The sequence below is a fragment of the Pelobates fuscus genome, chromosome 8, assembly GCF_036172605.1.
Source record: "Pelobates fuscus isolate aPelFus1 chromosome 8, aPelFus1.pri, whole genome shotgun sequence".
NCBI classification, from domain to species: Eukaryota; Metazoa; Chordata; class Amphibia; order Anura; family Pelobatidae; genus Pelobates; species Pelobates fuscus.
The window spans coordinates 175,401,331-175,416,671 of NC_086324.1; the positions used below are offsets into that span (position 1 = coordinate 175,401,331).

Consider the following 15,341-nt stretch of genomic DNA (forward strand, 5'->3'; position numbering starts at 1 on the left):
TCAGGGCTGGGAAGAAATACACCGAGAACTTCACTGCAATAGTCATCACGGAGGTAAAGGCAGATAACTAACAGGGGCCCGCAATCAGACAAGGACCCCAAAATGGGAGTTTTAATTCTCTATTAAACCTCAGTGACGGACACGGAAAGTGACCAATGAGATCATTTAGTAAACAAATATATGATTTCACCTGGACACTAGAGACAAACACAAAAATATTTCTGAACAAGTAACAATTTCTCCTTCCTAATCACCATAAACCGTTATAGAGCAAAAAACTCTTGGCTGACGTCACACTGTACATGATTTATTAAAGTTTGCAAAGATAATGAATTTTTTTTCACTCAGGCCACTAGGAGGAGGAGCTGTACATCTAAAGAACTTGGCCACCATTGTTACCTGGCAATAAACGCTGAGTCTGCTGTCTGGGTTCATAACCCACCATTTTGGTTATGTGCAGTTTACGATCTATGAGACAGAGTGGCGTTTTCTAAAATGAAGTGTCATAAGCCGAACTGCAAAACTGAGGCTAGAATAGCCAAGCTGTGACAATCTAGGAGGAGATTTATTCCAATATGCTCTTTATTCAGTAAACCTTTAGTAAATTTATGGCATCTGCACCTAGCTTTCAGCTTAGAAAACAAGGCTGCTTACTCATGTGGCCAACAGAGTAAGGATTTAGGCACTGGGATAAGCCGTTCATATGGTGGCAGTATTCACATAAGGTGTACAGTGTGACTGCGGTTCTTGAACGATTTCATTCAGTTGGGAATTTGATAATTAATGTGTTATTAAATCATCCTTCCAGGTGACTCTGCTATTACTAGTCAAGGTTTTAGGGAGGTAAAGATCCACCCAGGACAGGGGAGTCTATCAGCAATGTGATTGTTCCAAGGAGATATCATCCAGCAAGTAAAGTTTTTAAGGCAGCACAGACCCGTCCAGGTGTCTAACAGTATACATGGCGGTACAGACCCGTCCAGGTGTCTAACAGTATACATGGCGGTACAGACCCGTCCAGGTGGCTGACAGTATACGTTGCGGTACAGACCCGTCCAGGTGTCTGACCGTATACATGGCGGTACAGACCCGTCCAGGTGTCTAACAGTATACATGGCGGTACAGACCCGTCCAGGTGGCTGACAGTATACGTGGCGGTACAGGCCCATCCAGGTGGCGGTACAGATTAGATGAAATTGTAACACTTTGAATCCATATTTAATGTCCCTTCCAGGCCAGCTTGTGTAAGGATTCTGCAGCAGCTTTCAGACGTTCTTTGTATTCCAGTTCATTGTAGTTCCCTTTAGGGACCCCAGCAAGACCATAGAGAACACCCCAACAGCAGCCAGCAATCACACCTGTCGAATCGCTGTCTCCTGCTCAGAAAAGGGAAACAAACATAAAGATAGATCATTGGAACATACAGAGTATCAGAGTGTTTAATGGAACAAGGATCTCATAGCTGACTTTCACTTCTGTCCAACTCACCCCCATGAAACATGGCACGGCTACACAGCTCTTCCCAGGAGTCTCCGGCTCCTAGCAATGCATCGTAGGCAATAATCGGTGCATCGTGCCCACTCCTTCCTGCCCAACCATCCAAGCTCCACTTGGCATATTCTGCATCTCTCTCCGCAGGTCCATATTGAGCTGGAAAGACTGCTGGCCCAGATCCCTGGAGAAGCCCTCTCTCCCTCAGGTACCTAGGCAGAAGAATATCTCAGCTTCCTGCCATGAATAGCAATGTAACTTTGAAGAATTGGGGTAAATTTGTGGGGGATGTGTCTCACCTCTCCCAGCTCTCCCGGAAGTAGTCCCATGTGTCCAAGTGAGACTGTACGCCAGGCTCAGTACAGCTTACATATTCAAAAGCAAGTGGCAGAGACTCCAGCAAGCGGGAACCCCAAAGTTCCAGGGGGACCCCCTGCACAGATAGAGAAGTGAACAGAGCAGAGGCGAGGGAGCCCAGGTACCCTGAGAAAAACAAATGACAATGCTTTGCAGCTAGAATATGTTAAACAAATAATGTGTACGATGAGACCGTGTTGGAGACATGATGACAGATTGAACAGAGTGTGTTAGAAATGGCAAATCTCCATATCAGAGAGCGCCCGTTCTAGGCTGTGTATCCAGGATAGAAAACACATTAGGGAAGATTTCAATATATGAAATATGGTGCATATACTTCTGGTCTAGTCTGGTTTATAGACCATAATACAAATCTAAATGATTGGCACTCATAATCTAACAAATCATTCTTAAAAACACGAAATATAGTTTGCTTAGTACAGTTTTTATTGCGTCCACCAGTAAGATTGGCCTTTGTTTTGTAGATATCAGACGCGTTGTTAGCTTTATATCATATTATATTATATATAGGATCGGCTATAAGCCATGAGGACACAGACTTTCCCATTGTGAATATTTAGACATTGCCTATAATTGATGCTGCTATTTAATAAGTAAAGGATATTATAAGCCGAGTTACGAGGACGGATTACATTTTGGAGAGACTGACCTGTAGGGTGATTGTGGGTCATCTTTCCGCTTTCCACACTGACAGCGACCAAAAGAGGCAGCTCCGAGGGCCGTGGATACCTGGAGACAGTATATCACAGGTAATAGCACGCCTGCCACCGCAACGTGGGGCAGTACCTTTCAGTCTAGAGACAACCACCTCACATAACTCTAGCACCCAGCACATTATTCCACAATCAGAACATACCTCAGCCCGATACACATAGAGCGCATTGCTGCCCCACAGCCAGTCCCCGTGGGGTTAAAAGGAATTCGGTACCCTCCAGGCTCTCCTGGGCGCAGCTGGGAGGTTCCTGCACAGAGGGAACGAGTCATTAGAACTGCGCAAAGAGAGCGCTCAGACACATCTCGCTGTCGTTATCCAACGCTGTAATTATTGTGTTAATGGTAAGATCATTACTAACGGTGTCAGTAAAGAACTCTTATCTGAGAATATTACAGGATCTACTGCACACAGTATGCACTACCGTCTGGGAGTACGGCAGCATGAATTGTACCTATTAAAGTACTCCCGCCAGGATATGTATAGCAGCACCTATTGCACATGGAAGTGACGTACTCCCACCAGGGTATATGGCTGTACTTACTGTCTATGTGACGTACTCCCACCAGGGTATATGGCTGTACTAACTGTCTATGTGACGTACTCCCACCAGGGTATATGGCTGCACTTACTGTCTATGTGACGTACTCCCAGCACTGTATATGGCTGTACTTACTGTCTATGTGACGTACTCCCACCAGGGTATATGGCTGTACTTACTGTCTATGTGACGTACTCCCACCAGGGTATATGGCTGTACTTACTGTCTATGTGACGTACTCCCACCAGGGTATATGGCTGTACATACTGTCTATGTGACGTACTCCCACCAGGGTATATGGCTGCACTTACTGTCTATGTGACGTACTCCCACCAGGCTATATGGCTGCACTTACTGTCTATGTAACGTACTCCCACCAGGGTATATGGCTGCACTTACTGTCTATGTGACGTACTCCCACCAGGGTATATGGCTGTACTTACTGTCTATGTGACGTACTCCCACCAGGGTATATAGCTGCACTTACTGTCTATGTAAAGTACTCCCACCAGGGTATATAGCTGCACTTACTGTCTATGTAAAGTACTCCCACCAGGGTATATGGCTGTACTTACTGTCTTATGTAAAGTACTCCCACCAGGGTATATGGCTGTACTTACTGTCTATGTGACGTACTCCCACCAGGGTATATGGCTGCACTTACTGTCTATGTGACGTACTCCCACCACGGTATATGGCTGCACTTACTGTCTATGTGACGTACTCCCACCAGGGTATATGGCTGCACGTATTGTCTATGTGACGTACTCCCACCAGGGTATATGGCAGCACTTATTGCCTATGTGACGTACTCCCACCAGGGTATATGGCTGCACTTACTGTCTATGTGACTTACTCCCACCAGGGTATATGGCTGCACTTACTGTCTATGTGACGTACTCCCACCACGGTATATGGCTGCACTTACTGTCTATGTGACGTACTCCCACCAGGGTATATGGCTGCACGTATTGTCTATGTGACGTACTCCCACCAGGGTATATGGCAGCACTTATTGCCTATGTGACGTACTACCACCAGGGTATATGGCAGCACTTATTGCCTATGTGACGTACTACCACCAGGGTATATGGCAGCACTTATTGTCTATGTAACATACTCCCACCAGGGTATATGGCTGCACTTCCTGTCTATGTGACGTACTCCCACCAGGGTATATGGCTGTACTTACTGTCTATGTGACGTACTCCCACCAGGGTATATAGCTGCACTTACTGTCTATGTGACGTACTCCCACCAGGGTATATGGCTGTACTTACTGTCTATGTGACGTACTCCCACCAGGGTATATGGCTGCACTTACTGTCTATGTGACGTACTCCCGCCAGGGTATATGGCAGCACTTATTGTCTATGTGACGTACTCCCGCCAGGGTATATAGCAGCACTTATTGCACATGGAAGTGACGTACTCCCACCAGGGTATATGGCTGCACTTACTGTCTATGTGACGTACTCCCACCAGGGTATATGGCTGCACTTACTGTCTATGTGACGTACTCCCACCAGGGTATATGGCTGCATTTACTGTCTATGTAACATTCTCCCACCAGGGTATATGGCTGCACTTACTGTCTATGTAACGTACTCCCACCAGGGTATATGGCTGCACTTACTGTCTATGTGACGTACTCCCACCAGGGTATATGGCTGTACTTACTGTCTATGTGACGTACTCCCACCACGGTATATGGCTGCACTTACTGTCTATGTGACGTACTCCCGCCAGGGTATATGGCTGCACTTACTGTCTATGTTACGTACTCCCGCCAGGGTATATGGCTGCACTTACTGTCTATGTGACGTACTCCCACCAGGGTATATGGCTGTACTTACTGTCTATGTGACGTACTCCCACCAGGGTATATGGCTGCACGTATTGTCTATGTGACGTACTCCCACCAGGGTATATGGCAGCACTTATTGCCTATGTGACGTACTACCACCAGGGTATATGGCAGCACTTATTGCCTATGTGACGTACTACCACCAGGGTATATGGCAGCACTTATTGTCTATGTAACATACTCCCACCAGGGTATATGGCTGCACTTCCTGTCTATGTGACGTACTCCCACCAGGGTATATGGCTGTACTTACTGTCTATGTGACGTACTCCCACCAGGGTATATAGCTGCACTTACTGTCTATGTGACGTACTCCCACCAGGGTATATGGCTGTACTTACTGTCTATGTGACGTACTCCCACCAGGGTATATGGCTGCACTTACTGTCTATGTGACGTACTCCCGCCAGGGTATATGGCAGCACTTATTGTCTATGTGACGTACTCCCGCCAGGGTATATAGCAGCACTTATTGCACATGGAAGTGACGTACTCCCACCAGGGTATATGGCTGCACTTACTGTCTATGTGACGTACTCCCACCAGGGTATATGGCTGCACTTACTGTCTATGTGACGTACTCCCACCAGGGTATATGGCTGCATTTACTGTCTATGTAACATTCTCCCACCAGGGTATATGGCTGCACTTACTGTCTATGTAACGTACTCCCACCAGGGTATATGGCTGCACTTACTGTCTATGTGACGTACTCCCACCAGGGTATATGGCTGTACTTACTGTCTATGTGACGTACTCCCACCACGGTATATGGCTGCACTTACTGTCTATGTGACGTACTCCCGCCAGGGTATATGGCTGCACTTACTGTCTATGTTACGTACTCCCGCCAGGGTATATGGCTGCACTTACTGTCTATGTGACGTACTCCCACCAGGGTATATGGCTGTACTTACTGTCTATGTGACGTACTCCCACCAGGGTATATGGCTGTACTTACGGTCTGTGTAAAGTACTCCCACCAGGGTATATGGCTGTACTTACTGTCTATGTGACGTACTCCCACCAGGGTATATAGCTGCACTTACTGTCTATGTGACGTACTCCCACCAGGGTATATGGCTGTACTTACTGTCTGTGTAAAGTACTCCCACCAGGGTATATGGCTGTACTTACTGTCTATGTGACGTACTCCCACCAGGGTATATGGCTGCACTTACTGTCTATGTGACGTACTCCCACCAGGGTATATGGCTGCACTTACTGTCTATGTGACGTACTCCGGCCAGGGTATATGGCTGTACTTACTGTCTACGTGAAGTACTCCCGCCAGGATATAAAGTTGCACATACTGTCTATGTGACGTACTCCGGCTAGGATATATAATTGCACTTACTATCAACGTGAAGTACTCCCGCCAGGATATATAGCTGTACTTACTGTCTATGTAACGTACTCCCGCCAGGATATATAGCTGCACTTACTGTCAACGTGAAGTACTCCCGCCAGGATATATAGCTGTACTTCCTGTCTACGTGAAGTACTCCCGCCAGGATATATAGCTGTACTTACTGTCTATGTGAAGTACTCCCACCAGGATATATAGCTGTACTTACTGTCTACGTGAAGTACTCCCGCCAGGATATATAGTTGTACTTACTGTCTACGTGAAGTACTCCCGCCAGGATATATAGCTGTACTTACTGTCTACGTGACATACTCCCACCAGGATATATAGCTGTACTTACTGTCTACGTGAAGTACTCCCACCAGGATATATAGCTGCACTTACTGTCGACGTGAAGTACTCCCGCCAGGATATATAGCTGTACTTACTGTCTACGTGAAGTACTCCCATCAGGATATATAGCTGTTCTTACTGTCTACGTGAAGTACTCCCGCCAGGGTATATAGCTGTACTTACTGTCTACGTGAAGTACTCCCACCAGGATATATAGCTGTACTTACTGTCTACGTGAAGTACTCCCACCAGGATATATAGCTGTACTTACTGTCTACGTGAAGTACTCCCACCAGGATATATAGCTGCACTTACTGTCGACGTGAAGTACTCCCGCCAGGATATATAGCTGTACTTACTGTCTACGTGAAGTACTCCCACCAGGATATATAGTTGTGCTTACTGTCTATGTGAAGTACTCCCGCCAGGATATATAGCTGTACTTACTGTCTATGTAACGTACTCCCGCCAGGATATATAGCTGTACTTACTGTCTATGTGAAGTACTCCCGCCAGGATATATAGCTGTACTTACTGTCTATGTAACGTACTCCCGCCAGGATATATAGCTGTGCTTACTGTCTATGTGAAGTACTCCCACCAGGATATATAGCTGCACTTACTGTCGACGTGAAGTACTCCCACCAGGATATATAGCTGTACTTACTGTCTATGTGAAGTACTCCCGCCAGGATATATAGCTGTACTTGCTGTCTACGTGAAGTACTCCCGCCAGGATATATAGCTGTACTTGCTGTCTGCGTGAAGTACTCCCACCAGGATATATAGTTGTGCTTACTGTCTATGTGAAGTACTCCCACCAGGATATATAGCTGCACTTACTGTCGACGTGAAGTACTCCCGCCAGGATATATAGCTGTACTTACTGTCTACGTGAAGTACTCCCGCCAGGATATATAGCTGTACTTACTGTCTGCGTGAAGTACTCCCGCCAGGATATATAGCTGTACTTAGTGCCTACGTGAAGTACTCCCGCCAGGATATATAGTTGTGCTTACTGTCTACGTGAAGTACTCCCGCCAGGATATATGGCTGTACTTACTGTCTACGTGAAGTACTCCCACCAGGATATATAGCTGTACTTACTGTCTACGTGAAGTACTCCCACCAGGATATATAGCTGTACTTACTGTCTACGTGAAGTACTCCCACCAGGATATATAGTTGCACTGGCTGTCTATGTGAAGTACTCCCACCAGGATATATAGTTGTGCTTACTGTCTATGTGACATACTCCCACCAGGATATATAGCTGTACTTACTGTCTATGTGAAGTACTCCCGTCAGGATATATAGTTGTACTTACTGTCTATGTGAAGTACTCCCACCAGGATATATAGTTGTGCTTACTGTCTATGTAACGTACTCCCGCCAGGATATATAGCTGTACTTACTGTCTATGTAACGTACTCCCGCCAGGATATATAGCTGTACTTACTGTCTATGTGAAGTACTCCCGCCAGGATATATAGCTGTACTTACTGTCTACGTGAAGTACTCCCGCCAGGATATATAGCTGTTCTTACTGTCTATGTAACGTACTCCCGCCAGGATATATAGCTGTACTTACTGTCTACGTGAAGTACTCCCGCCAGGATATATAGCTGTTCTTGCTGTCTATGTGAAGTACTCCCGCCAGGATATATAGCTGTACTTACTGTCTATGTGAAGTACTCCCACCAGGATATATAGCTGTACTTACTGTCTACGTGAAGTACTCCCACCAGGATATATAGCTGTACTTATTGTCTATGTAACGTACTCCCGCCAGGATATATAGCTGTACTTACTGTCTACGTTAAGTACTCCCACCAGGATATATAGCTGTACTTATAGTCTATGTAACGTACTCCCGCCAGGATATATAGCTGTACTTACTGTCTATGTGAAGTACTCCCGCCAGGATATATAGCTGTATTTACTGTCTATGTGAAGTACTCCCACCAGGATATATAGCTGTACTTGCGGTCTACGTGAAGTACTCCCGCCAGGATATATATCTGTACTTACTGTCTATGTGACATACTCCCGCCAGGATATATAGCTGTACTTACTGTCTATGTGAAGTACTCCTGCCAGGATATATAGTTGTACTTACTGTCTATGTAACGTACTCCCGCCAGGATATATAGCTGTACTTACTGTCTATGTGACATACTCCCGCCAGGATATATAGCTGTACTTACTGTCTATGTGAAGTACTCCCGCCAGGATATATAGCTGTACTTACTGTCTATGTGAAGTACTCCCTCCAGGATATATAGTTGTACTTACTGTCTATGTAACGTACTCCCGCCAGGATATATAGGTGTACTTACTGTCTATGTGAAGTACTCCCACCAGGATATATAGCTGTACTTACTGTCTGTGTGAAGTACTCACACCAGGATATATAGCTGTACTTACTGTCTATGTGAAGTACTCCCGCCAGGATATATAGCTGTACTTACTGTCTATGTGAAGTACTCCCACCAGGATATATAGCTGTACTTACTGTCTATGTGAAGTACTCCCACCAGGATATATAGCTGTACTTACTGTCTATGTGAAGTACTCCCACCAGGATATATAGCTGTACTTACTGTCTATGTGAAGTACTCCAGCCAGGATATATAGCTGTACTTACTGTCTATGTGAAGTACTCCCACCAGGATATATAGCTGTACTTACTGTCTATGTGAAGTACTCCCACCAGGATATATAGCTGTACTTACTGTCTATGTGAAGTACTCCCGCCAGGATATATAGCTGTACTTACTGTCTATGTGAAGTACTCCCACCAGGATATATAGCTGTACTTACTGTCTATGTGAAGTACTCCCACCAGGATATATAGCTGTACTTACTGTCTATGTGAAGTACTCCCACCAGGATATATAGCTGTACTTACTGTCTATGTGAAGTACTCCCACCAGGATATATAGCTGTACTTACTGTCTATGTGAAGTACTCCCGCCAGGATATATAGCTGTACTTACTGTCTATGTGAAGTACTCCCACCAGGATATATAGCTGTACTTACTGTCTATGTGAAGTACTCCCACCAGGATATATAGCTGTACTTACTGTCTATGTGAAGTACTCCCACCAGGATATATAGCTGTACTTACTGTCTATGTGAAGTACTCCAGCCAGGATATATAGCTGTACTTACTGTCTATGTGAAGTACTCCCACCAGGATATATAGCTGTACTTACTGTCTATGTGAAGTACTCCCACCAGGATATATAGCTGTACTTACTGTCTATGTGAAGTACTCCCGCCAGGATATATAGCTGTACTTACTGTCTATGTGAAGTACTCCCACCAGGATATATAGCTGTACTTACTGTCTATGTGAAGTACTCCCACCAGGATATATAGCTGTACTTACTGTCTATGTGAAGTACTCCCGCCAGGATATATAGCTGGACTTTCTGCCACACACAATGAACCTCCCCTATCCATGAAGTGGCCCCCTACTTACCCAGAATGCTGGTGGGCCCAGGTTTCCTCCCCTCCATATCGGACATTGCTGATATGTATCTTGTAGCGAGTTCATGGTACAGTTCTTCCTCCACCTTCCCTGCATCAACAGAAACAAACAGAACCCCACTATGAATCTATAGTACACCCCAATATAAAGCAGCCCCAAACACAGCCTCAAACAAAGTGCTGGCTGTTCCTATATAATACACACACACACAATATTAAACATCGGTTATCTGGAATAAATGGATCCTCACCGGTGGCCAGACTCTCCGCCGTCGCCAGGTGCAGAACGGTGTCATCACTGACCGGCCAATCAGGAAGGGCAGCCTTTATATTTGGCAGCCCCCCCAACTCGTGCAGTTCAGTGTGGATTTGGGGTCCGGATTTACAGTATTCCCAGAGCTGGTTTCTGTACCCCAGAGCATCTCCAGCGCCGCTCAGCAACATGGCGGACACATAGCGTTCACGGGGTGGTGGGCTGAGATAATTAAATGTTAATGTAACGGGGGGCACAAGAGAGGTTCAAATAGAAGGACTTATTCAATAAGTAGTTATTGTGGTGGAATGAGTGTCATGCACATCAGGAGTATCAATAGAGGGGGGGGAGTGCACCCCAGAAGTTACAGTATCAATAGAGGGGGGGGAATCACCCCAGGAGTTACAGTATCAATAGGGGGGGATGCACCCCAGGAGTTACAGTATCAATAGAGGGGGGGGGTGCACCCCAGGAGTTACAGTATCAACAGAGGCGGCGGGGGTGCACCCCATGAGTTTCAATATTAATAGAGGGGGGGTGCACCCCAGGAGTTACAGTATCAACAGAGGCGGCGGGGGTGCACCCCAGGAGTTTCAATATTAATAGAGGGGGGGGTGCACCCCAGGAGTTACAGTATCAATAGGGGGGGTGCACCCCAGGATTTACAGTATCAATAGAGGGAAGGAGCACCCCAGGAGTTACAGTATCAATAGAGAGGGGAGGGGGAGGGCACCCCAGGAGTTACAGTATCAATAGAGAGGAGAGGGGGGAGTGCACCCAAGGAGATACAGTATCAATAGAGAGGGGAGGGGGGAGTGCACCCCTGGAGTTACAGTATTAATAGAGGGGGGGAGTGCACCCCTGGAGTTACAGTATTAATAGGGGAGGAGTGCACCCCAGGGGTTACAATATCAATAGAGGGGAGTGCACCCCAGGACTTACAGTATCAATAGAGGGGGGTGCACCCCAGGAGTTACAGTATAAATAGAAGGGGTTGCACCCCAGGAGTTACAGTATAAATAGAAGGGGGTGCACCCCAGGAGTTGCAGTATCAATAGAGGGGGGGTGCACCCCAGGAGTTTCAGTATCAACAGAGGGTGGGGTGCACCCCGGAAGTTACAGTATCAATAGGGGGGGTGCACCCCAGGATTTATAGTATCAACAGAGGGGGGGTGCACCCCAGGAGTTACAGTATCAACAGAGGGGGGGTGCACCCCAGGAGTTACAGTATCAACAGAGGGGGGGGGGGTGCACCCCAGGAGTTACAGTATAAATAGAAGGGGGTGCACCCCAGGAGTTGCAGTCTCAATAGAGGGGGGGTGCACCCCAGGAGTTTCAGTATCAACATAGGGTGGGGTGCACCCCAGAAGTTACAGTATCAATAGGGGGGGTGCACCCCAGGAGTTACAGTATCAACAGAGGGGGGTGCACCCCAGGAGTTACAGTATCAACAGAGGGGGGGCTGCACCCCAGGAGTTACAGTATCAACAGAGGGGGAGAGTGCACCCCAGGAGTTACAGTATCAAGAGAGGGGGGGGGGGTGCACCGCAGGAGTTACAGTATAAATAGAGGGGGGGGGGGGTGCACCCCAGGAGTTACAGTATAAATAGAGGGGGGAGTGCACCCCACGAGTTACAGTATCAACAGAGGGGGGGGGGTGCACCCCAGGAGTTACAGGGTCAAGAGAGGGGGGGAGTTGAGTTCTGGGGTACTTACCTGTCCTCCATGGTGACCCCTTTCCTCTGGGTGATGTAGATGGCGAATTAAATGGGGTCTCCCTCTCTCTCCCTCTCTCTCTCTCTCTGTATAAGCAATAATGTCAGTCTAACTCTGTCTCTCCGTCTCCTCCCCCTCCCGTATTTCTCTGTATATGTGTGAACTTCACCCTCTGTCTGTCTGCATAACAGGTCACTCACTGCCCCCCTCTCTCCCCCTCTCTTACTGCAACTTCCCCCACCCCCTAGAGTTCACTCACTGCTCCCCTTCTCCCTCTTACTTCACCCCCCTTTCATTCACTGCTCCACTTCTCCCTCTTACTTCACCCCCCTTTCATTCACTGCCCCCCTTCTCCCTCTTCCTTCACCCCCCCTTTCATTCACTGCCCCCCTTCTCCTTCTTCCTTCTCCCCCTTTCATTCACTGCTCCCCTTCTCCCTCTTACTTCACCTCCTTTCTTTCACTGCCCCCCTTCTCCCTCTTCCTTCACCCCCTTTCATTCACTGCTCTCCTTCTCCCTCTTCCTTCACCCCCTTTCATTCACTGCTCCCCCTTCTCCCTCTTACTTCTCCCCCCTTTCATTCACTGCCCCTCTTCTCCCTCTTACTTCACCCCCCTTTCATTCTCTGCCCCCCTTCTCCCTCTTCCTTCACCCCCTTTCTTTCACTGCCCCCCTTCTCCCTCTTCCTTCACCCCCCTTTCATTCACTGCCCCACTTCTCCCTCTTACTTCACCCCCTTTCATTCACTGCTCCCCTTCTCCCTCTTACTTCACCCCCTTTCTTTCACTGCCCCCCTTTTTCCTCTTCCTTCACCCCCTTTCATTCACTGCTCCCCCTTCTCCCTCTTACTTCACCCCCCTTTCTTTCACTGCCCCCCTTCTCCCTCTTACTTCTCCCCCTTTCATTCACTGCCCCCCTTCTCCCTCTTACTTCACCCCCTTTCATTCACTGCCCCTCTTCTCCCTCTTACTTCTCCCCCCTTTCATTCACTGCCCCTCTTCTCCCTCTTCCTTCACCCCCTTTCATTCACTGCCCCCTTTCTCCCTCTTACTTCACCCCCTTTCATTCACTGCCCTCTTCTCCCTCTTACTTCACCCCCTTTCATTCACTGCCCCCCTTCTCCCTCTTACTTCTCCCCCCTTTCATTCACTGCCCCTCTTCTCCCTCTTCCTTCACCCCCTTTCATTCACTGCCCCCTTTCTCCCTCTTACTTCACCCCCTTTCATTCACTGCCCCTCTTCTCCCTCTTACTTCTCCCCCCTTTCATTCACTGCCCCTCTTCTCCCTCTTTCTTCACCCCTTTTCATTCACTGCCCCCCTTTCTCCCTCTTACTTCACCCCCTTTCATTCACTGCCCCACTTCTCCCTCTTACTTCACCCCCTTTCATTCACTGCCCCTCTTCTCCCTCTTACTTCACCCCCCTTTCTTTCACTGCCCCCCTTCTCCCTCTTACTTCACCCCCTTTCTTTCACTGCCCCCTTCTCCCTCTTCCTTCACCCCCTTTCATTCACTGCCCCCCTTCTCCCTCTTACTTCACCCCCTTTCTTTCACTGCCCCCCTTCTCCCTCTTCCTTCACCCCCCTTTCATTCACTGCCCCCTTCTCCCTCTTACTTCACCCCCTTTCTTTCACTGCCCCCCTTCTCCCTCTTACTTCACCCCCCTTTCTTTCACTGCCCCTCTTCTCCCTCTTACTTCACCCCCTTTCATTCACTGCCCCTCTTCTCCCTCTTACTTCTCCCCCCTTTCATTCACTGCCCCTCTTCTCCCTCTTCCTTCACCCCTTCTTCATTCACTGCCCCCCTTTCTCCCTCTTACTTCACCCCCTTTCATTCACTGCCCCTCTTCTCCCTCTTACTTCACCCCCTTTCTTTCACTGCCCCCCTTCTCCCTCTTCCTTCACCCCCCTTTCATTCACTGCCCCCCTTCTCCCTCTTACTTCACCCCCTTTCTTTCACTGCCCCCCTTCTCCCTCTTCCTTCACCCCCCTTTCATTCACTGCCCCTTCTCCCTCTTACTTCACCCCCTTTCTTTCACTGCCCCCTTCTCCCTCTTACTTCAACACCTTTTTTTCACTGCTCCCCTCTTCTCCCTCTTACTTCACCCCCTTTCATTCACTGCTCCGCCTTCTCCCTCTTCCTTCACCCCCCTTTCTTTCACTGCCCCCCTTCTCCCTCTTCCTTCTCCCCCTTTCATTCACTGCCCCTCTTCTCCCTCTTTCATTCACTGCCCCCCTTCTCCCTCTTACTTCACCCCCTTTCATTCACTGCTCCCCCTTCTCCCTCTTACTTCACCCCCCTTTCTTTCACTGCCCCTCTTCTCCCTCTTACTTCACCCCCTTTCATTCACTGCCCCTCTTCTCCCTCTTACTTCTCCCCCCTTTCATTCACTGCCCCTCTTCTCCCTCTTCCTTCACCCCCTTTCATTCACTGCCCCCCTTTCTCCCTCTTACTTCACCCCCTTTCATTCACTGCCACTCTTCTCCCTCTTACTTCACCCCCTTTCATTCACTGCCCCTCTTCTCCCTCTTACTTCACCCCCCTTTCTTTCACTGCCCCCCTTCTCCCTCTTACTTCACCCCCTTTCTTTCACTGCCCCCCTTCTCCCTCTTCCTTCACCCCCCTTTCATTCACTGCCCCCTTCTCCCTCTTACTTCACCCCCTTTCTTTCACTGCCCCCCTTCTCCCTCTTCCTTCACCCCCCTTTCATTCACTGCCCCCCTTCTCCCTCTTACTTCACCCCCTTTCTTTCACTGCCCCCCTTCTCCCTCTTACTTCACCCCCTTTTTTTCACTGCTCCCCTCTTCTCCCTCTTACTTCACCCCCTTTCATTCACTGCTCCCCCTTCTCCCTCTTCCTTCACCCCCTTTCTTTCACTGCCCCTTCTCCCTCTTCCTTCTCCCCCTTTCATTCACTGCCCCTCTTCTCCCTCTTACTTCACCCCCTTTCATTCACTGCCCCCCTTCTCCCTCTTCCTTCACCCCCCTTTCTTTCACTGCCCCCCTTCTCCCTCTTCCTTCCCCCCCTTTCATTCACTGCCCCTCTTCTCCCTCTTACTTCACCCCCCTTTCATTCACTGCTCCCCCTTCTCCCTCTTACTTCTCCCCCCTTTCATTCACTGCTCCCCATCTCTCTTACTTCACCCCCTCTCATTCACTGCCCCCCCCCCCCTTCTCCCTCTTACTTC

General features: G+C 48.3%; 1 protein-coding gene across 1 annotated transcript; it reads right to left on the reverse strand.

Annotated features, from left to right (window-relative positions):
• Positions 1–54: 54 nt before the first annotated feature.
• Positions 55–12,365, reverse strand: LOC134572074 (ADP-ribosylhydrolase ARH1-like). Its single transcript, XM_063430881.1, has 8 exons — positions 12,157–12,365; positions 10,439–10,662; positions 10,180–10,278; positions 2,726–2,831; positions 2,519–2,598; positions 1,791–1,974; positions 1,489–1,703; positions 55–1,376 (listed from the first exon to the last, which is right to left on the reverse strand). The coding sequence occupies exons 1-8, from the start codon at positions 12,165–12,167 to the stop codon at positions 1,219–1,221; spliced, it is 1,077 nt and encodes a 358-aa protein (XP_063286951.1). The 5' UTR covers positions 12,168–12,365; the 3' UTR covers positions 55–1,218.
• Between the last annotated feature and the right edge of the window lie 2,976 nt (positions 12,366–15,341).